This window comes from Amphiura filiformis, chromosome 3 (assembly GCF_039555335.1).
Source record: "Amphiura filiformis chromosome 3, Afil_fr2py, whole genome shotgun sequence".
Lineage (NCBI taxonomy): Eukaryota > Metazoa > Echinodermata > Ophiuroidea > Amphilepidida > Amphiuridae > Amphiura > Amphiura filiformis.
Window position 1 is genome coordinate 30,378,149 of NC_092630.1, and position 24,782 is coordinate 30,402,930.

The window sequence follows — 24,782 nt, forward strand, 5'->3', positions numbered from 1 at the left end:
TTGCTCAAGTGGACGCTTTCACGTGACTTTTTCGTGACTAATTGCGGAACAAAATACCTCCATTTTATGATTAGCTTGTCGGCAAATCAATCAATCAATCAAAGTAATAATGTGCTACGTAATGCATTTCCTCTTCGTGTTTATCTTAACCCCCTTGTAACATGTGTAAGTGACAGCATGATTGACAGCTGCTTGAGTCATAGTCTGCTACTAGAAGCATCAGTGAATGGAATTACAACATAATGCAAAAACGTTGTGAAAAAGGCCCGACTTTTCTTTGTCTGCGAGTTACAAATAATGTAGATCAAAAGACATGAATCATACTATTGTTTAGCGAGAGAGACCGATAACACACTGAGCAAGAAACTTCATAATCTTCTCAAAATATTCACTCCATCACGTCTACAGCTTGTTTCGTATTCCAGTCTTATAACGACAAGCGATTGATAACTAACCAATCAGCTTTATCTTTTCATAGCGCGTCAGAACGAATAATAAACCTCATTGGCCAAAAGTCATTCGCCCGTCGATAGCGACTTGAAGTATGAAATAAGCATCATAGAACTGGACTTACTCTGTCCACAGGTAGGACCGATATAAGGATCCGTACATTGACATGAGTATCCAGTTTGACCAATAAAAGAACAGATACCCCCGTTCAGACATGGATTAACAGTACAACCAGTAGCTGTAGAGTAGAAAGACGAGTATGATGTTAGTAAGCTATAATAGACTAACGCAACTATATTGACAAGACACGGGTATGGAAAGTCGAGACTAAATTCCCCCGGGGCCACTTACATTACGTGATGGACACCATGCTCATGTATGGACTCTCGAAACGCACCCTAAACGAGTATTACTCAGCGCGTGCAAAACATACCCTAAACAAGTATTTTGCCATTTTTTGAACACTAGGAAAGTAAAAATTCATGTTCAGGTTCTTGATGTTTTGATAGAAGCCAAACATAGCCTATTTCGCCCTTTTTTTATTTTGCCATTAAACTTTGATACCTTAAGCAAGTATTTTGCTTGGAAAAGTATACCCTTCTTTCTGATTTTTGGCGCTTTTGACACCCTAAACAGGTACAGCGCTGTACTTGCCCAATGCTAAAAAACAACCCTTTTTACTTTTTTTAAAACGAGCATGGTGTCCACCTTGAAATACAAGTGGCCCGGGTTCAATTCACGTGGAACTGTATTATATATGAACTAATCCGGCTTTAGATCACTTTAGGCGTGATTTGTTATTTATCTTCACATCATTATGACCGTTTGAGATCACATTTGGTCCGTTTCAGAATTTAAGCACCTGAATTGTTTTAACTTCTAATCCGTTTCAGATTTGATCCTTTTTTGAGATCAAACTTGAGTAAAACTTCAATTTTGGAATTTTGGATCAAAAGATCGGACCTGGATAAGCTAATATTTGATCCGGATCCATCAGAATTTTTTTCATCCATTTTTTTTCTTCTTTTGTTTTTTTACGGGTAGACGCTTTCAAGTTGATGAACGTTGGGAAACAACACCGATTCTTGTCAACAGACTACGTAACGACATTACAAACAAGTTTTTAAAAAATGGATAATAACAATTATTCAAGAAATGTTACATGAACATAATATATATAACAATAACTATTGATTAAATATGAATAGAACTTAATAAAAGATATGGCAATGTTATGGCAATTATGAATGACAAAACAGCTTTAGAGAATATAGCCTATTAGAATAATGAAAAGAAAGATGAAAAATGTTAATACATAATTGGTTACGCTATATGATTACTTGTGTCGAGCTAAAGCTACGAGTTGTTTGCTTTTATTCACATCTCCCAAAATAAGACGACAAAACGCATATGTGATGCGATCAAGCAAAATCAGTCGGAACTCGGCAATAATAAATTTTCAGTTTCTTATAGGATAGTAAAAAGGATTTACGAAGCTGGATTTTGCAGAAACCCCCATTGAAATTGAACAACCAGTTCCAAAGATATGAGCAATTAAAGCGCTTCCAAAACAATAGGAAACAAAAGGAAATATTGCCTTTGTTTGGCTATATCTCAAAATCAATATTTCCGAGTTCCGACTGATTTTGCTTGATCGCATCACATATGTCATCACACCGGCGATGAGCATGATTAGTCTCGGTCCCAGCCGATTTTTTCTCCTTCGTCATTAATTTGTTTAGTGACGGAGGAACACAAACCGGCTGGGACCGAGACAATGAGCTTGATAAGCAGCAACAGAAAAATACAAATAACCATCATACTATACTGTACGTTCCTTGATACTACTACAAAACCAGTCAAAAAGACCAAACATCAAAACAAATGATAACATACTAGAATTGCACTTATTGCCAATAATCAAACAAACAATGAATATCACAAAACTTTTTTGTCACCTTCAGACATCTTCATGAGCTCTGATCTCATGTCCACGACGGACGCAAATTATAACACAATTAACAAAACAATACAATAAAGCTGATAATAAACAAACCACAGTATTTGTTCCGACATCTTCAACACTGATACCACAGGAAACGAAACTCAGCGAAGAAACGCTACTAATGCAAAATATGGAGCCCCAGAGACAGCGCTGACAGACACACGCAGACATTGACATTTATACCACCAATCAATACCTTAAACATCACTGAACGACTACGATCGAGACGTCTGTCAATGGATGACGAACCTGTACTTACGTTCAGAACAGTCAACACCTGTGTAACCTATCCGGGAACCTATTACTGTTTCGCAATTACATGTTGGAAGATCAGTAACCAACTCGCAAATCCCGCCATTTTGACACCATGGATCGCAATTAACTATTGAATGCCACAAAAAAGACAATTGAATACGAAATCTGTTGATTTGTATATGTACCTTTGTAAAACAATGCACCCATGCATATTATAAAACAATGCACTCATGCATATTGTAAAACAAGGCACTCATGCATATTGTAAAACAATGCACTCATGCATTCAAATAAAATATAAAGTAAACATGGTAAAGGAAAATAATAATATTATTACTTTACTTAAGATATTAGTGAAAGACATTAGTAAAAGATGCCATAAAATCTTCTAACCGTGACACATCGTTGCGATGAATCACACCAGGAGAATCGCGGCTATAAACATGATAAACAGAGCCTTAAAAATCCACACCAAGGACTAGACAGCACTGGTCTTAGAACCAGAGCCACAAGCTAAGCTTCGAGAAACTGACCCTAAGAATGATTTGTTTGGGGATGAAATCACAACAACTCGACCGGCGCTTGATTGACCGCCGGTTCCGCCCGGTTTCTATTATTCTAAACAATGGAAACCAGACGGAACCATCCGGGCGGTAGCGTCGAAATTTGATTTCATCCCTTAGTTTAAAGAGGAAGCCCCGGCAGAGTAGTTCTTCTGGGGTGAATCAAACCTGCCTGGTTATCAAATTAATCAATGATAAGATTATCTCTGAATTTGACAGGTGCTAATTGATGCTCTAACATTAAAACATCAATTAGCACCTGTCAAATTCAGAGATAACCTTGTCACTGATTAATTTGATAACCAGGCAAGTTTGGTTCACTGCAGAAGAACTGCTCCGGTGGGACTTCCCCTTTAAGGATCATAAAGTAACAGGTTAGAGTGAGTATAGTTTAGGATAAGGGCAATAATTTTGATAAGTACGATAAACTTTAAAATACGTAAAATAATACATGAGAATCCCATCATTATTTATAATCATGCAAAAGAAACAGAGCTAAACAGAAAGTACAAACTAATTATAAAGAGCTAAGAAAAAGATATAACGGCACGGTTACTCAAATGATCTACATTATGCAATTGCATGTTAATTCCAAACCATGTGAATATTACCATGATTACTATTGATTCTACATAAACACTTTGGTTTGCAGAGGAAAATTAAAATAATATTTAAATTTTAGGTTCCAAAAATGAAAGAGGCAGATTGAAAGTTTGATTAAGCGAGCTATCTACAATAATGATTGCCTTTAATATTGCACGAAATACGATTGCGGAAGGTCATTTACGAGTGCCACAGCTTAATCCTATATACCCTTGTGGACATTGACAGCTAGGGGGTCCACCATTGACAGCACATACTCCACCATTAAGACACGGGGTGAACAAAACACTATAATTAAAGACAGATAGATAAAAAGAATTTACCGCGTCTGATGTCACTGTCAATTACGATCCTTGATTGCTGTACACAGGTTAATAGCGCGTAAAAGGAAGGACGATCTATCTGGTGCTGATCGGAGAAAAGGAATAGCAGCAAATGGCGAAAAATTACGTACTTTTACAAGGCAAAAAGCAGCTATTCTAGGAATTGTTGACATGGTGCCTTCGCGGAAGAAAGTTCTATACTATAAAGACCTAACTTTTGAGATGGTTTGCATGTTTGAAGGTGCAAAATTAACAATAAGGTGCCCGGTTAAACCGCCGCGTTCAGCAAGTCATCATCACGACACTTGTAAACAAACCCTGCTCGAGTTTGATTGACAGATGACGTCAGACGCGATAAATTCTTTTTATCTCTGTCTTTAATTATACAAAACAAGACATGTCACGCTAAGTACATAGACATTAAAACATTATTTAAATTTCGGACTGGTATATACACGGGTCATGCTCAGTTTAAATATTAATAGTATACAACAACAATATTATTTATACCCCAGTAATTTAAACAACAATTACAACAACTGCTTCTCGATTCAGGAATGAGCTCATAAGAGACATTATGCAGTTCGTTCATTGAAGCACGTGAAATAAAAAGCGCTACACACAGGCACAACGCCTAGACGTTGATCCACAAGCCTCAGCACACTTTACAGGTTGTCGCTGACCACTAAGGCCCCACATCATTCCATAAACCATTTAACAACAAATCAGGGACTTTGCTGCTACAAGAGCGCACACCCTAGACATTCCACAAATAACCATCGCAACCAGGATCAGCTCCCCGAGTTTCGTACGGGTTACAACGAGACAATTAACAGTAAGTTCCTAGTCCAGGGGAATTTCAAGCTAACTCAATTTGTCCACGAGATACTAGGCACCGCTCTTAAGGTGGTTTGGACATAATATTATCAGATGAATGAAACAATCTCAGTTTGCTGAACATTAAGCATATCACAACAGGTTATCAGCCACCAAACCAAACCTAGAAAGAGATCACCTGATAGGCAGGTGGTGTCAAGAGCATATCACAAGTTGGTATCACTGAGACTGAGAGCTTCCACTATAACCCGTTGAAAAAATCAGTCTCATACGGTATTATATATACCACGACACTTCATAAGTGTATTAAGTACTTAGTTAAATTAAGGGAGGAAACGTAAAAAGGCGCAGTGATTTATAGAGCGCTACGCACAGGCACAACGCCTAGACGTTGATCCACAAGCCTCATCACACTTTACAGGTTGTCGCTGACCACTACGGCCCCACATCATTTCATAAACCATTAAACAACAATCCGACTTTGCTGCTTCCAGAGCGCACCCCCTAGACAAACAAATAACCTTCGCAACAAGGATCAGCTCCCCGAGTTTCGTACGGGTGAACGAGACAAATTAGCAGTAAGTTCCTTGTCCAGGGGAATTTCAAGCTAACACAATTTTTCCACGAGAGCGTACTAGGCACCATAAAGACAGGAAGCAGGTAAGTAGACACTCGATGCATTAGTCTCAATCCTTAATAAACTATAAAGATAACATGGCGAAGTTAATGAGGTTAGTTGTAATACTAAAATTGTACCATCATCACAATGTCCATTGTATTACAATCTTTCCATGTGCTTTTCACCAGGTGCAAATACGAGAAACTCATAATTATTAGCGCATAAGGGGTTGTGCAATATAAGTTATCAGTCAACACATATGATGTCGAGAGCTAATAGAGTTTGCATATTTTAACGTTTTTGTACCAAGTTTACCGCTCGCCATTGTTCCTACTAAAGTATGTGTTCGAGATATACTTGTGTCCATTTTGATCTACCAAGTTTGTTTCTCTCCATCCCTCATTCGGCCGGCAAAAAGAATTTGGTTCCAAGTTTTACTCTCCCATATGGTAAGTTGTCTCTTTCGTCCATGGTTGCACATCCCTATAGACGAATCCAACGAGCCAAGTCATGGTCAGGATTTGACTGGGTCCCCGCAGCATCAAACTGGTGCTGTGACTGCCCAATTGGGTGGATTAAAGCCGCTTAAAATTCGATGTTAGATTCTTTTGTGTTGTAAACTGTCATCATTCTTTGTATACGTGTAACACGGGTGATAGAATGCAGTTTGAAATACCCTCCAAGGCCGCACCATTTCACATTTTAGGTGAGATGGACCCGACGGGGACCCAAATATGGCTGCCATTGAGGTGTAGGAATGCATGAAATTGGATTCGTCTGTAGAGGTAGCACTTTTACATTAATAGCAAGACTGGATGTAAAGTTTGTATCACTAAATATCACACAAGTAGTCGCAGCACGAGGAAAATCGCTGAGTGATGCAACACTGGTAGCAATTGGACAAACGCTGCACCTATGAACAATTATCTTTTTGATCTGTCTGAATTGAATACAACTGGTGGCGATTCAGCCGGCGACTTGGATCATCGGATGCTATAGTTTTGTCGTGACTTCTGCATAGCATAGGTATCATCAGTAGGAAAAAATAATGGACAAATCATGTTTACCAATTGAATATATGAATACAAAAGCCACCCAAGCCCATACTGTGGCCAAATTGATTTATCTATTGAGCATGTGAAAAATAGTATGTATGAAAGAACCACCCAAGTCCATGATTTGAGTCCTGTAACACATTGATTGAAATCCAGTATGTATAAAAGTCCACTTGTAACACATTTCATTGCTTCAGAGTGACTTTTGAAAAAAATGGGTTTAATAAAGGAAAGTGTGTGGTTTATATTACATGGCAGAATGCTTATCAACATTATACATACTTGTGTGCTTTATTTTGTATTATCTTACTAGTGGTAATCTCATTCAAATATTGTTGTCATTGTATATGATTCAAAAAACCACCCAAGTCCAAAATTTAAAATGAACCCCACGAAGTCCCTGAAATGCTTATCGTCATACTTAATACAGTTTAACCCACTCATTTGCACGTAAAACTTACCATATTGACCAGGTAAATATAACTGAAGGAATTAAAATGATACACGTGTTTTTCTCTCAAAATCACTTCCCATGGACTTGGGTGGGTTTTGTATTCATGTATTCAATTATATGACATAATTATTTTGTTCGTTAAAAATTCAACTTAATAAGCGCAATCGGCATTAGAAGTTTGCAATGCATTGTGGGACAGTTTTTGCAGTTTTAGGACACTTTGTCCTTTGACCTATCGGGAAAATTGCTGTAATTATTAATAATTTATTTATTATTGTCATAATGTTATCATTAAAAATATTTAAATAATTAATTCATTTAATAATAATGTTTTTTTAGTTTTTTTTTATTCTAGTAACACATTTTAAATTATATTTTGTACGCACAAAACCCGAATTTTTCTGAATTTTCCAGATAGGTCAAAGGGCAAAGTGTCCTAAAAAACCCGGAAGTTACAATAGCGATTTGGCTTATTAAAGCTGTACTTACGAATGCTGCAATCGGGTCCAGTGTACCCTTGTGGGCAATCACAAATTGGAGTACCGAAAGGTCCAATAATGCATTGACTGTTTTGACAAACTGGCGTACATACAGCTGAAAGATAAAGACGTATACTTATTTAGCTGTTATGAGCAGAAAGAATGTTGTTCAGTATAATGTAAAGTGGACCCGACTTGACAACGAGATGATATACTCGTACTTGATGTCACCCTTAGGTCTCTGAGAGCCAGAGCGTTATCATGGTTATAAACCGGATACCATTGCTTCGAAGTTAGTTGACACTGGTATCCATTCCATTCCATTCCGAAGGTGAATGGAACATGGTAGTAAACCGTTGGTTACTTAGGGAAAAAATATAATTTGATTTTTTATATTTGTTAATCTACATAAATGTTAATAATAGCGAATCATCATGCAAGAATGTAAGAAATAAGCTTGCAGTATTTATTATACAGGCATAGTGGAAAAGACCCATAGATTTTCAGTTTCAGTTGTTATGCATCTTAACATCCAAAATGTTCAGATTCTGTAGGTCAGGTCAAAACGCAGTGTTCCTGATGTATCACCCTAATAGATGCATGTTATGTTTACATTGTAAAATACAAGAGTCATACAAGAAGTTCTACCTCCATCGTCACATCTCTGTTAACTTTGTTAAAATGTGAATTTTGGTTATTAAAATGTGTTGGTTAAAGTGAATGTAGATTTGGTGCGTCAGAAACGGTCTGAAAAGAAAGGCTTATTTTGATTTAAAAGGTTGCCCACATCTAATGTGGAAATCATTAAAAATTTATTTCTGAAAATGCTGTATTTTTGTTCAAATAATTCAATCAATATCTTACACTGGTAGATAGTACAGTTTTACTGGGCATCGTGTCTTTTGGACAACAAAACCGAAAAGATATGTATATTATAGGGGCAAGGACTACAACTACTGCACTGAAAATTCAGTAACTCAAGGCAAGTAGTTATTGATTTATTGATCAAATATTGGTTTCCCTCATTTTTGACTGTAACTCCACAACTGTTGTCTGTGCTGAAATAAAATTTCCAGTGCCGTAGTTGTAGTCCTTGCCCCTATAATATACATATCTTACTTGTCACCAATGCGCTATAGTTTTTGAGAAAAATGCAAAAATAGGCACAAAATTTGGCAGGGGTGTAGTACCCCCTTAACTACGATTACCCTTAAACGTGGTGTAGTCGAAATCTGGCAAAATAAACTTACATTTATGTGTCTGTTGAACCCTTCGATGTTTTCTTTTCATAAAAAACATGCTTTAATTTAAGTCCCAAATTATGTCAGAGAGCTCAAATAGGAACAAAATATTTATCCTGAGTAAGCAGTTGGACAACCGCATGTTATAAACATTTTTATGGAGATTATCTAAAGCTACAATATGATGCTATAAACCTTTGGCTTCAGTTTTTAACTAACGCACCAAATCTGTATTCACTTTAACCAACACATCTTAACAACCAATTTTTTATTTTGTAACCAAGATTTAAGTATAATCATGTGAAATTTCAATATCTTGGCACGTGAGATAACAGAGATGTGATGGAGGAGGTAGACTTTTTTGAATGACCCTCGTATTTTTAACATTATTATAGTGTGTGATGCGTGATTCTTTCTTTCCCCTATATTTCAGCGATTCCTTATTGATTAAGTAAGTGTGCATTAACTTTTAACACCCATAAATACCACAAAATACCACGATGATAACCATCGCGCATGCATGGATCCCACGTGATGCGATGACGCCAAGTGTTATATGCTCAGGGAATCGCTGGCCGGGTCAGCGCAACCCCTTGTGGCTACGGCACCGGCTGGTGATCGCGTGCTTGGCACCCGAGGGGTCTCAGGCTCCTATCCTGGGGGTACCAAGTGACTTCTTTGTTCATCTTCTCTCCTTTTTCGTTTCTTCTTTAACTTCCGATAGCAAAAAGCAGTGTTCATAGGGTTAATAGAGAGTTTGCGAAATGAAGTTTCGCAAAATTGAAGGCTTGTCGCTTAAACTCGGGACATGTGGGCGTTCAAAAGGAGGGCATGTGTAAGAGATTGTAACCGACTGTATCAAAATGTATCTCTTTTGTTTGGTCAAGTGGTTATTAGTGCCACTTCAAGACAAAAGACTCTATCTTCATCTTAGGCGCTTCGTTTGAATAAACATGAATGAACTCGCGATATCACTCAACAAGGATTATGTTTTTTTGCCGTAGCATGTCAATTATTAGAGAGATTGCGAAAGCAGTTCAAAAGCAGAAACTTCAACGTCTAGAGGATTATAGAGGATTATGTTTTCAAAACCGCTCTGCCATTAAAGCCTCTGGAAGTCGTGGTTAACGCGAAAATCTATAGTGAGCCGTAAATTATGATTGAAAATACGTCGATTTAAGAACAATAGTTTCCGCATTTCTCATAGACTACATAATTACCTTTTATGTATTATTTAGTTGAAAGACAATTATTGGAAATTTAATTTGGGTAAAAACATGCCACATGTTGCTGGAAATTACTGATTGAATTAGATTAAAATAATGTTTGTCCAAACGTCACGCTTGGTATATACTTTTGTGTATGCTCATGACGTACACAAATTCAGCTTGCGAAACGAAGTTTTGCCATGACTTCCACTTCAAGGGGAAGAGTTCATTCATGTTTATTCAAACGAAGCGCCTAAGATAGAGTCTTTTGTCTTGAAGTGGGACTAATAACCACTTGACTAAACAAAAGAGATACATTTTGATGCAGTCAGTTACAAGCTCTTACACATGCCCTTCTTTTGAACGCACATTGATACACATGTCCCGAGTTTAAGCAGTAACCAAGCATACGTTCGCGTTGGAGTAAATTTGAGCAAGAAATCCAATCGATATTTCTGAAGTTGCCGTTCCATTTGAAGTAAATTTTCAAACTTCATTTCGCAAACTCTCTAATAGCGGGTTTTACGTGCTTGTGTAATGACCATTGATTGCTGTAAACTGCAACTCCATATCGTGGTCACTCGAGGTCAAAGGTCATTATGAGGTCAAAAGTATGCCCAATTGAGCTTAAACGTAGTAAAAAGAATCCTCAATATGACGGGAACATGTCAAAAGTCGAAAGGGTTTTCAGGGGCCAAACAGTATTGCTATCATGCTGCCAGTGCTGTCACAGCTACAGGGTGTCCCAAAAAAAAGAGGCCCCACATTGCGCCCTCTTTTTCTCCTATTTCTGAAAAGTTGATCAAATATATTTTGGTATGTAAAGAAGCCTTCAATCGTTAGCTTTAATAAACCAAAACAATTATTTCAATCGGCTCATAACTTTTGAAGATATGTCCTTTTAAAGAAATGTATCCGTTTTTCACTCTGTCCAAGGAGGAGGTTTGGCTACTTCAAAGATTGAAAAGTGCATATACCATGCATGAATATAAAACATTCCTCGATGATAACTTTATAAAATAACAACTTTATTTAAGGGAATGGGCTTTACCGGTGGGTCTATGGGTTATGGATTTTGTTAAGTGTCATTAATTTGGGCGAAATTGATGTGGGATGGGACTTCTTTTGCTATACTTGCAATTACTTATGTTTTTCTCGTTTCTTGCTTTCTTTTTATTGACAACATAAGTCATTTCTCTTTTTGGAATAAAAGGTAGCCCTGAAAAGGACTGTTTAGTTTGTCTTTGGTTCTTTTGAAGTGAGTTTACTGTGCTGCTCTGCCTTATACCTGGTTGCCTCCGTGACGAATACAGGTGTTCAGCCCTAGTTCGCATTGCAATAATTGCGTTGCGTACCATCCTTAAGGCCTTGTGCGCCGGATACTTGCGAATGCAGCAGTAATACGGGGTTGCGAAGATGTTTTAAGCTAGCTGGTGATCCTCGCTTATAGTGAATGCTTTCCCAAGACTAATGCTATTATCTATCCATGTCATTAACCGTGTGTTTCGTTTAAATCTTTGATGAAGCCAAACCTCATCCGTGGACAGAGTGAAAAACGGGCACATTTCTTAAAGAGGGCATATCTTCAAAAATTGTGAGTAGATTGAAAGAATTGTTTTGGTTTATTAAAGCTAACGATTTAGGGTTTCTTTACATACCAAAATATATTTGATCAACGTTTCAGAAATAGGAGAAAAAGAGGGCGCAATGTGGGGCCTCTTTTTTGGGGGACACCCTGTACATAGCCCTCACCGTCAGCTACAGGTGCACTAGTATGTATATGTTAGTTGAAATTCGTGACGCGTGTTCTATAGAGCACTTGACATCATTGTTTATCAACATAAGCGAAGGGCTGGTATATCGACATATGCTTATATGAACCGCTCCATTGTTCAATGGCTTTCTTGTACTTGTATGAAATGTGGTGGGCGATTTAAAATGCACGTGCCCTGAGCAAACTACGATGGCGTACGCACACTGCAGGGCAAAGAACAATAGAAATTGCCATAATTCGCGCTCATACTGCCGGGAATGACGTCAAGTGGTCTATAGATGAGTTGACTTCAATGTTTATCCACAAAGGCATGGGACTGGTATATCGATATGCTTGAGCGAACTCCATTCAAGCACTACACTGTGCAATGACCTTATTGTGATGTGGCGGTAGTTTTAAAAACGAGCCCACAACTAAATATGATTCGCGCGCATCCTGCTGGCAAAAAAAACAATGGAAAGTATGATGATGCGCGCGCATACTGCCAGGCAATGAAGTCAAAAGTCAACTCATCTATAAAGCTAAGTGTTCCAGGCTACGATCAGTGAAAAGAATATATCGCCATGCATAAGGGTAGGACCCTTAGAAGACTATCTCTATAACACCTAAGCGGCTTTCTGTGTTTTGTTATGATTGTGGTAAAAAGCAAATAAATCATTCCTATGTGTTTATCATATAGTCAACAACATGCACCCATTATAATTATAGGCTACATCTATACAATATATAATCAACATGCATGCATTATACTTACGAATGCTACAGACATTTCCGGTAAATCCTGTCGGACACTGACATATAGGTTGACCGTTGACACTTACACATACACCGCCATTTTGGCAAAACGGTGTGCACACAGCTATCATAAATGATATAAAATTGGCAATTTGTATTGCAACACCAAATGTCTCATTTCGGACAGAATATGATCTATTCGAAATAACTTCATACCTCACCAGTATTTTAGGATCACTCTGACTCCAAGGCATTGTATTTACAGAATTTAATTTATTGATCGGTCCCTTAATTATCTATTGTGCGTACATGTATATTGAGGGAGGCTTTGTAGGCACGCGACAACGGGGTCAAAGCAGGGGCGGCAAAAAGGAAAAGGCGGCATAAGAAGAAGGGGCGGCAAAAAGAATTTTTAAGAAAATTGAAAATACATTTTAACTCTTTACTTTTTCAAACCATTCAAAAAATATTGGGTCAACTTTTTCGGGCTGTTGATGAAGGGGCGGCAAAATTCACCTTTCTCCAGCCTGTCGGGTAGGAGCGGCCTGGGTACGTCACTGTATACGTGGGACAAACGTTTGTCCCAGAATAAAATACTGACAATAATTGTCTGTGCAATTTCTCGTGTAACAATTAATACGCAGTTATTAACCTATTTCATCCAAGATAAAAAATCCCGTGATTTTTGCTATTTTTTTATAATAAGGCCGATTAAAAAAAAACATGTTTCTCGTCCGCGCCCTCTTCCTTTTTTGAAGATTTTTCAAATTTCTTTTTATTTTGTAAACTTTCAGTAATAACTTGTTGACAAAGATGTTTCAGAAGTTGAAACTTATTTTACGACTTTGTAAATGCATAATATATCATTTCAGAAGGGTTTTGTGATCACTAGAGGGGCCTACCTCAGAATAAAAGAACAGAATAAAAATCAATCTGTATGTCGAATACCCAAAATATGGTGCCAAATACAGGTATTTAGCGTAGTTTTCCAATAAAAAATAGAAAATAAAAAGCCCCTCATTCTCCTAATTTTCAAAAACCCGGACGAGAAACATATTGTTATTTTTACTTGGCCTAAATTATTACTAAATATGTTGGAAAATGTGAACAAAACTTATTATAAATACATCAACCCGCAAGAAAAATAAATCAATCCTATGCAACGCGAATGCGTCCCAAAGCACTGCGAGTAGTACGCAGAGTGCGTGCTCGTGCAATTATAGGGGAACTTGACGCAAATGGTCCACGGGGCAATGGTCCAGATCTAATGTTTTCTTGCTACATTTCTGCTATGCTGCCCTCTGTGAACTACTTTTAGAGTTTGATAGTTGACCCGATAGTTTTTTGCGCAAGTGAAATACTGATAATAAATCAACGTTTTCCTAGAATTGCTTACATTTATATCGATACAGATAGTCTACGCTTAAAGAAGAAGAAGTGTGATATAGAGGTAGTGTTGGTATTTGTTCAGACATCGATGTACCAGTTAAATACGGGACGAGAGTAAGGTTATAGAGTGTATGCAATAAACCCAAGCGGAACAAGAGCTGCTAAGTAACCGCTACTCGAACCATAAACAAAATAAATGTATGATCAGACAGCGAGTGTTGAATTCCCCATAGCTTTCCACGTTGTATACACGTCAGTTGAATTTGGCGGTGTTGGTTTGTTTGTCCTCCAAGCCATAGCATTGTTCACTTTGTGTTGAACATTGTATGTGGGAATTACTGTAATAACATCAAGGTCACTGGGATATCATTTCAAGAGGCCGCTTTCCCGAATAAGCTAAACAGCCTACGTGGAGGAATTGTATGCATGAGAAATCACATCAATCAATGAATTCAGCATCGAAGTGGTTACGTAATTCTCTTGGTTACCGGATCACGCTACTTTGGTATGCCTTCGAGTGCCATATACTTTATGTGGTGATCATTTCGATCGTGGTTCATTACTCTAGCGCGTGATCCCGTTGACATAGTAACATTACGTAACTTCGATACTGAATACCCTCTATAGTGTATTAGGTCTACCCATATTTAGCCCTAGAACTCTGGCCATAGTATCCGTTTTTACTTCTACTAGGGCCAGAGGCACTTACATTGAAAAATTTGTTGGAGATGCTTGAACGATCCAGTACAAAAATGACAGCATTTCAATGCTTGATCGAGGTCACTAATTAACATGATAAAACCCACTTGAGAACACACAATCGCCGGTCATTTCTAAAGATGCATTTATACTCAATCGCTTTTGGAGAAACCTGAATCGCACGCATGGTCAGTGTACTAAATCGCCGTCGTATTTGCCTGCTGAGCATGCGCATGATTCGCTGTTTTTCGAAAGCGACATGTAGGCCTATATTGACACCCTCTGTCGGTCAACGTTCTCTAAAATTGCACACATAACTTGTGTAGTTAGCGACAATGATTCAGTCTGGGTATAAACACAGCTTTACACAATGACTAATTTCCATAGGCACAAAAGACCGTGTTCATGTACCGTTACTCAGCCAAACATGGCAGAGTAGGTCCCGGATCTTCTGTACATGTTCCTATCTCCTCAACGTTATACCTTTCCAACAAGGAAAGAGATACGAAAGGCGAACGTCTACCCATATTAGACCTGTTTCTTCATTGTTTATTTTTGTGTAAAGGGTGAATGTGGACTATTTGCCCCCCCCAAGTTCCCCTACACAATTAATACACTTCCTGGCATTTTTTTTTACGTTTGCTAAGGCTTGGGGCATAGTAGCTCTGGTAATTAAATACAATGTTAAACATTTCTAGTTTTCTAAAATATTTTTTAAATAAGCAAAACATGTACGCACATTCTTTTTGGAAATGCTATACAAACACGGCGACAAGCAGGCCACATTAACCAAGCTTGAAATTTCAGCCTTTCATAGCTAGTGGCACCATTAAAAGATCGAAATCAAAATTATTTCTACGTCTCTGTAAGTGGTACTCTATTTGTAGGCAATTATGTGGCTATGACTCTATGGAACAGCCATATGAGAACTCATGAGCTTAATAATCCTTAAAAAAACACAGCATTGCTTCTACTTACGAGTTTCACAAGTGAATCCAGTAAATGGTATATTCGTACAATCACAAGTTCCAAATCCGCCCACAACTTGACAGACTCCGTTATTTTGACAAGGCGGATTACACGAAGCTGAAACAAAGAAAATAGATCAGATGCCTTTATGATGCGTTCAAGTAAAATGATAGGAATCAAAATCAGTTTTTCCCATACAGTCCTACTGAACTGCTGAAAATAAACGTACATTGTTTCATCGATTTGCAACTTGAATTTATACTGCTATATTTTACAGACATGTGCAATTTTAGCAAAATGGGATAACCCACGTTAATGAAACAAAGCTCCCAAAATGAATCGATGACTATTATATGCTAATAGTGTGCAAATGACGACATGTCATGTGTACTCGCAAAGGCTTATGGAATTTACCGAAAAGGTCAATTGTTCTCAAAAAATAGAAGTTATAATTACTAGCAGTCACCCGTCTTTCGCGGTCACCGTCTTTCGCGGCCACTGTCTTTTGTGGTACTGATATTTTATATAATTTTTTTTAAATGTTCTATTTAATGTGATTAGTGAGGTGAGAGGATATTGTCATTTAGAATTACAATTGAGAAGGTCAGATGCAATTTCAATGTTTGAGTTAATTTTGTTACCTTGGGGTGCACCCCATTTTCAAAGCTGTGGTGCAATTTCACCTGATGCAGCGCAATTTGAAATGCAGTCTCAGAACAATCATAATAAATTTTCAATTTTGTAAGACACTTATATTCCTATGGGAAGTCTCAGGGAAATTGTTCAAAAGTCACCCATTTGGGTTACCAAACCACAGGTTTCGCAACCCTGATTAATTTGTCCTTCAACTCAAAAGCTTCACTTACAAACTAATTCAATAAACAAACACTTTACTGATTTTTTGTGCGCGCCAGTATCACCACCGGTACAAAATATGCCCCCAATGCTTCCACCACCATGCTCACTATTTCTATCCTATATTATTGACATGTTCTACCAAAGAAGATGAGAAACATCTTCTCTGTTTCTACACAAAATACGGTATCATATTGTGATGCGATCAAGCAAAATCAGTTGGAACTCGGAAATATTGATTTTGAGAAATATTTCCTTTTGTTCCTGTTGTTTTGGAAACTCTTTAATTGCTCATATCTTTGAAACTGGTTGTTCAATTTCAATGGTGTTTTCTGCAAATTCCAGATTTGTAAATGCGTTTTACTATCCTATAAGAAACGAAAAATGTAATAGTTCCGAGTTCCGACAGATTTTGCTTGATCGCATCACATAATTAGCATCCAACAACCATGTTTAATGTTGATACATGAAACGAAATACAGTCTCAGCTTAGCTTTTAATATCCAACAATTTTCTGTTATTTTACGGGTGTCCCGTTAAAAAGTGTTTCTTCGTTTTATTAAACCAGAAATATTCTGTAAAAACAACCAAAAACGTTCTGTACAAACGGGGAAATATAAACATTCTATACAAACCGAAAAAAAGAAGCATTCTATAAAAAAATCCCTCACAAAGTCCACATTCGTTTTTGTTTGTTTGTTTTTGTTTTTGTTTTGTCTTTGTTTTTTGTTTTTGCTGAAGTGATTTATAGTGTGCTTCGCACAAGCCGCAGGACACTTTGCAGAGTTGTGGGCTGGGTGGTGGGGTGCTGGTGTGTGGTGACGGGCAGGAACACTCCTTCCGAAACATGCACTGCATTCATCCCCACTATAAAGTTATATTTTATTTGGTTCAAGGAAAGGAACTATACGCTGATATGAGAACTAGTATAGACGAATCCAACGAGCCAAGTCATGGTCAGGATTTGGTCGGCCATCTTTGGTTTCCCGCTAGCACCAACCTGGGGTATTGAGCTCCCGATTGTGCAAATAAAAGCCGCCTATTAACACCTGGAGAAGATGCAAAGACGAGGAGGGTTAATATAATAATATATACAATAGAGGTAATCCTATCGCATCTATTCATACATATAGTCCTTTTGTTCATCCATTTGTACATCTATGAATACATGCGACGGGATTACCTGCGGAATTATCTCTATAGTATTATTCTATTAACCCTCCTCGACCTTATCTAGGTGTAAGGCGGCTTTATTTGCACAACGGTTGAGAACTGTATTGTGTTGTAAACTTAAATCAATCTTTTGTCTACCTGTGTTTTCGCGGAAGGTGTAAAACGGGTGATGGAATGCAGTTTAAAATTTCCACCAAGGCCGAATCATTTCACATTTTGGATGCATTGCAGCCGGCGGGGACCCACCTAAAGGCTGCTAGTCAGGTGTAGGGATGCGTGTATTTGGATTCCTCTATAGTCAGTTGAAAATAAGCAGATACTTCGGAAGTAAGTTCGTGCATGCATAGGACTATGAAGAAGTCTGGGTCCCTGCCGATTTATGCGCCTTGCCATCATCAAAACAAACAGTCTAGCAACACACTCTAAGTATGCCTTTTCTGACTGGCCGCTAAACTCAAACCTAATTCTCAACTGGGAGGCCATAAATAGACGTTGAGTACAGTAGTTGATTGACAACCCCATAGATGGTGAGAGAGTGTGCGGCGACTACGAGTACAATGTTCATTTGTTATCGATATCAATATCATGTACCAATCGACCCTATATAATTGTCGATCCCGGTTGTCGATTCACTTTCTGTGTGCGGTTTTCAAGTTAGCTCAATGTAACGGCATAATGTAATTCAGGTAAGCCTCTTAAATCTGGGTGGTTAATTTAAATTTTAGAGTCGCTGCTCTCACCGCTTCTACACAAGTTACTTGCTTGTTCCGCAGTCGCGTGGTTCCATTCAGCCAATTGAAAGATTTTTTATATGTATGTCATTGGAAATTAATTCAAATTCATTAAGGGATCTAAAATGAGCGTTTATTGCGTTTCGACAGTATTTTTTGTGGGACATGAGACCACCTCAGACCTATCGAATTGCATTCTGAATACGAAGCATGTCTTTCTGATATAAAATAATTTTCATTTTTGAAAATCACAATATAATACAAATTTTATGACAAATTATAAAAATTTGATGTTTTTCAAATTTCTGATATATAACAGTCCTCGTAGTAAATCATATAAATCTAATGATATATTCTTAAAGTGTATGTAGCACGGAGGAAAAGCCGACGGTCAATTGAAAATTTTGACCTTTCATATTGAAGATATGGATTTTTTCCCAAAAAGACCTAATTTTTTTTGGTGTTTTGGGAAAAATCCATATCTTCAATACGAAAGGTCAAAATTTTCAATTGATCGTCGGCTTTTCATCCCACCTACATACACTTCAAGTATAAATCATCAGATTTATAAAGTTTACTTCAAGTACTGTTAAATATCAAAAATATCAATTTTCAATGATTTGCCATAAAATGTGTATTAAATTTCGAATTTCAAAAAATCAAAATTATTTGATATCAGAATGACATTCTTCGTATTTAGAATGCAATTCGATATGTCTGATGTGCTCTAATGTCCCAAAATAAATACTGTCCAAACGTTCATACCCCAGCCCTTAACTAATCAGCGATCGTTATTTTGCCAGGTTGTTGCCAGACTTATGTTTAGTGACGAAGGAGCATAAATCGGCTAGGACGGAGACTAAATGAAGAAGGGACACAAAAGAAGGAAAGAAGACTTCGCGCAATTGTGCTTGGTTTTCTCTATACTTACGAATTTCACATTGTAATCCCATATACCCCGTGTTTGCACAATTACATACTACAACTTCGGCATCACCGTTGAGAGGCTCACAAAATCCGCCATTTTGACAGACAACATTCTGGCACAAATCCACTAGTATAAATGCGTGACAGGAACACAAGGCGTAACATATAATGTGATTAGAATTATACATACACTATTATTACACCACACCCAGCCCGGAGGAGGTTCTCCCTGATTGAACTTGAGTTGTACCTTTTCAATGATTTTGGTAGATCAATAGGTGGGCGGTTTCCCGGGGCGGTTTTAAGTGAAAACCAATGTGCCCAATTCTCGCGTTTCACAATACGATGCGCCGCCAGCGGTTGCTCTTGGCAGTCCAATTTTTGACCTCCAGAGTCAACATCGCCGTTCTAGCTGCCATTGGATGTGTGACAATAAAGATGTTGAAAACAGCTCCACGAAGGATGCCGTGTCATCAATAGATAGTAAATGGATCTACTATATATTATAGTAAAATTGCTGTTTTAGTGTACATTCGCTTGTAACATCATAATAACATTTTAAACCGACAATGGCGTATGTTTATGTATTGTATTTGTGACAACTGAATGCGAAATTACGTGCGAGTGCTTGGTGATATTTACTTCCGGGTCTGGCTTGTCGACCAATTCCCCACAATTCAACGCGCTATGACGACTGTCGCATTTAAACCGAATGGGGGCGCATGTGGTGAATTACGAGTGGCAACTTGGTGCTTTTTATGATACTGATGGGTTGCAGAACATTAAAAAGCAGGTATAGAGAAAATCAGCATCCAAAAGTCTAATTGGTACGTACGTCACAAATTTTTTCGAAGAACCTCTCCCCCGGTAACCCAGCTTGCAAGCTGTATTAATAGCGTGTTAGGTATCATTATTATATTACATTTAAAAAGACATTGAATAAAGCAAACACATGTTAAGCGTATATATAATTTAAAGATATACATGTATATAAATTTAGAAGCATTCTTTATTTCAATGCCGAAGTACCGGCCTTGGGAAGATAATGTTAACAGTGTGACGTGCAAGCCTTACAGATATCTGTTCCAACAAATTTTCGGGTAGCTATTTTCTTCACCCCATGAGAACTATCTGCCTATTGGTCAAAAAAGAAGTTTTCATTATCAATTGGACCAATCAGCAACATTGTTAGAATAATTTCACCACGCAAATTGGGGTGAATAATTGGCAAAGCTCCATTCTGATTGGTGATTAAAGTGAAGATATCACGTAATTTACTAATCAGAGGCAATGTTAGATCGGCAGGTAGTGCTCATGGGGTTAAAGCCCCACGCAAATATTGTTATTGCCTCAACACAACTTTGCGCGAAAGTTGTTAGCTATCATCGCACAATGTCGACAAAATGAATTTTTCCTCATATCATCTCTACACACTTTTCCTTTTTGGGGCGCCCGCAACGTTGTTTTTGCACCATTACCCACTAAAAATGTCCTATTTTACTCTTTAAAAAACAATTATATATTAAACAAAAGTGTTATAAATTGTTGGTACATATCAATCATAAATAGACACTTCGTAGCAGAAGAAATAAAATAATACTTACGAGTATTACAATCAGGGCCAATATAACCTGGGAAGCACTGACAAATGGTAGCAGATGATGCGGTATTGTACACACAGTTACCATTTACACAAGTTGGGTTACATGTTACTGAAAAAATACAATGCATTAAAACATTAAACAAATTATAATGTCTACTTCAATTTAGTGGATAAAATACAAAAATGATATCGTGATATAAGTGATAAACAAAATAATTCGCCTCTGAAGTAAAACAACTGGATTTCACTTTGTTCTCACAAGATCTTTTTGCTTGGACAAGGGTTTACTCCGTGGGGTTTACCTTCTTTCTTTTTTTAAACATGGTATGATGTAAATGTTTTATTGTTCAAAGACAATGTTGCAAAAACGAATGTAAGCATGTTTATCAAAGAGTACATCGGAATAGGCGACGAAGAAAGAAAACCCTGTTCTACGGGCCCGACCGACCCAGATTTTCTGAAATTTGGGAAACAATCTTTTCCTGTACAATTGAATGCCGACCTAAATTTCGAAAATATCAGGAACAATTTTTTTTGTATTTCCCACATTTTGTTGATGTTTGGGGTCATTTTGGAAAAAAAAAAGGCCCGACCGACCGACCCTACTTGAAAGACCCGACCGCCCGTAGAACAAGGGTTTTTTTCGTCGCCTAATAAGCCAAATCGGCATTAGAAGTTTGCAATGCATTGTGGGACAGTTTTTGCATTTTTAGGACACTTTGTCCTTTGACCTATCAGAAATATTGGTTTTGTGCATACAAAAATAATTTTAAAAAGTTTTACTAGAATAAAAACAAATCAAAAAAATATATTTGTTGTATAAATTAATTATTTAAACATTTTTAATGATAACATTTTTACAATAATAGATAAATAAATAATAATTAGAGAAATTTCCCCGATATGTCAGAGGTCAAAGTGTCCTAAAAGTGCTCTCAAAAACCGGAAGTCACAATGGCGATTGGGCTTATAGTCGAGCATTCTTTAGCCTGAACTGTAGGCAACGCCAATGTTTGGTGATTAATACCCTTCATGTTTTAATTGTATGACGTACAAATGTATATCTAGACGGGTACATATAACACCAGAGGATGATTTAAGGAAGCCCATCATGCACTGCAAAAGTGTTATCACAGGAGTTTCAACTGCCACTTAACTTTTCAAATTCCATAGAACTCTGTGCAAAAAAAAATTTCAGAACAAAAGTGATGTGTGTATGAAGGATAATTCACACCTTCTGTAGATAACATAAAATGTGAAATCGACCGGCAAATTAACAGTGTTTTTATTGTAAATATAGCAGTGCAAATTCAAATTTTACCATGCATGTCTATGCAGTATAGCAGAGCAGTGGTGTCATGTTACTCATACAGCTCTGCTCACTGCACAGTTAACCCAGTGGGGTGTTGGGTAGTGCTTAAATCATCCTCTGATATAACACTAACAATCGACGATGTATGTAGCTCATGCAAAGGTACTCGTACAAATAAACGATCATGTATGCTAAAAATACATGAACGTTGTATGCAAATGTACGAAAACGGCTGATGGATTGCAATTTGATGAAAAGGATAGGAAAATCTTGAAATACATAGAGAAAACATGAAAACAGCCAATCAATGATTGAACTATTTGTGGGGATATCGTCTTTAATAGTAGCATCCTCTTTACATTCATTTTACAGCAGCAGCTGCACCAATTATCATGTCTTCTGAACATGTTGACAGTCAATGGCGAATGCAGATGAAAAAGTTGATCTGAAGCACAGAAAACAGAAGACACAACGGGATATCAAGAGCTGCGAATAGTGGAGAAACAGAACAGAGCAATTAAATAGATAGAAAAGAACACCCTGGTAAAGTTGCAGTTGAAAATCGTCGCGGCAGTTTCAATGTTCCAAATCAAAGAGAGGCGGTTGTATTACAGCATGAGGGGCGATGTCAATGATGATGGTCATGGAGCCATTTGAAAGAGGTGTAAGGATTTGGGTGGAATTTTGTGGAAATGCTAAACTGCAAAACTGGAGACAACGTACAGCACTATAGTTGTGAAGTAATACTAATCAACGGTATTAGAGTTAGCGGTTAAAGTATAGGATACTTAAATAACGGTAGTGGGTTGTTGTTGTTTTATTTCAGTGGGAGGGGTGTCAAGAAAAGAAAAGAAATGGATTATTTTGATCACCACTTGTTTTCCACGAGCGTGTGTATGTGACCGTTTGACAGGAAGGGGGTAGTGTAAACCCATAACCGGGGAAGCAAAAATCAGGAATTAGTTGGATTTAGAATAAGGGATTCAGAAAGACACAATATAAAGAAATGCAAGTAATTAGAACAAATAACTGATAAGAGACAAAGATCCACGGAATTGCAGAGAGAAATACGCACAAGTAACAAAAACAGACAGTGAAGCAGTCAAGAGATAGTGTCAACAGCTTGCAACTTTTACTTACGCTCCTGCTCACAATAAGAGCCCGTATACCCTGTGTTTTCACAGTTGCAATTTGCAACTAATCCGCCGAACTGCTCACAAACTCCGCCATTTTGACAGACGATAGTATCGCATACTTGTACTTCCACTGATAAATTAGAGGCACGTTTTTAAATCATACATGTTAATTAAGCAAAGAGCAATTTCTTTTTGTCAGAGAAAGATTACCATCACCTGCTCGGGAACTTTTTTATTGAGAAGATATAGATTACATTTGAACATTATGCAGTTGCTCAAAAGTTGACAACAATTATAGTATCGGTCAGATTTTACGATTTTCTTAACGTATGGTATCAGCGACATTACAAGGAATATCTTATTGTAAAAGAATCCAGGAAACTGTCGTTTAAATAGGTATTACTCTTAAATATTAATATGAATTAAAGCAATAATGTTAGTCACTGATTTGTTTATATAAAACAAAACAAAAAACTATTTCATTCCAGCGCCATTGTCAATGCATTTTATTAGCTCGTTTAAGGGTATACGCATACGATGTATTGTTGGTTGAAGCAGCAAAAACAAAGTAATTCACAGCATCTTGCGAATGGTAGTGAGCTTTAGCAAAAATTGCATTGCTCAATTCATAGCGAGCGTGTAGAACAATTCTAATATCGCAGATATACTTTTGTAGGTCCTGTGGTTCTTGAGTTATGTTAAGAGGGCTCAAACAACAACACTTTTGTAAAACGTACATACCTCATTAACAACAATAAATTAAGCAAGTTTTCAAAGTATATGATTTGTAGAATGAACTTTTGCAAAACACCAAAGTGTTATTTTTCAATAATATATTGATTCAGATAATGAAAATCGAAAGGGCGAAGGGGGGGGGGCAAACAATTTTTGGCACAGATGTTTTGGATACCGTTTCTATATTACGACCTAAAAAGGTGCAGGAAAGCATTTTATGATAAGACAATTTAGGATATTTTGGCACGACCAACCGGGTCACCACTCAGGGGTACACATAATTAATGCAGCACCCTTTCCTCTCAATCAGAGAGGATCTTGAATCAGTAATGGGGAATAGCTGAGCACTGTTAAAAATCAAATCTGGTGTTAAATTCAACCCTTTAATGCCCTTTTATATAAAGGGGTACCAAACCCCGGGGGGCACATCAAACAAATTTGGTGGGTATGTTTCCCCGGAATTTTGAGGCGGTGGGTCTTTTGGATCTGCGAACCGGGCTACGAACAAGTAAAATGGGGACTTTTGGAGCCCGGGGAACTAAAAACTGATTTTGGGGAAAATAGGGGCTCGATGAACTGAAATTTCAACATTTTTGGTGGGTCTTGTGAGCTAAAATTGGGCTAAATTATAGGCTTTGTAGCTAAAAATTTC

General features: G+C 37.5%; 1 protein-coding gene across 7 annotated transcripts in view; it reads right to left on the reverse strand.

The window, feature by feature from the left end:
- Positions 1–24,782, reverse strand: part of LOC140148341 (uncharacterized) — a 116,254-nt gene that overhangs the window by 40,157 nt on the left and 51,315 nt on the right. For 2 of the 7 annotated variants that reach the window (XM_072170256.1, XM_072170262.1), the window contains exons 16-21: positions 20,949–21,056; positions 19,349–19,471; positions 15,668–15,775; positions 12,621–12,725; positions 7,654–7,758; positions 575–688 (exon numbers count right to left, since the gene is read on the reverse strand). In XM_072170256.1, the coding sequence (XP_072026357.1) occupies positions 575–688; positions 7,654–7,758; positions 12,621–12,725; positions 15,668–15,775; positions 19,349–19,471; positions 20,949–21,056 (663 nt within the window). The remainder of the gene's footprint in view (positions 1–574; positions 689–7,653; positions 7,759–12,620; positions 12,726–15,667; positions 15,776–19,348; positions 19,472–20,948; positions 21,057–24,782) is intronic. The other 5 variants (XM_072170259.1, XM_072170257.1, XM_072170258.1 and 2 more) reach the window with 5 other exon arrangements.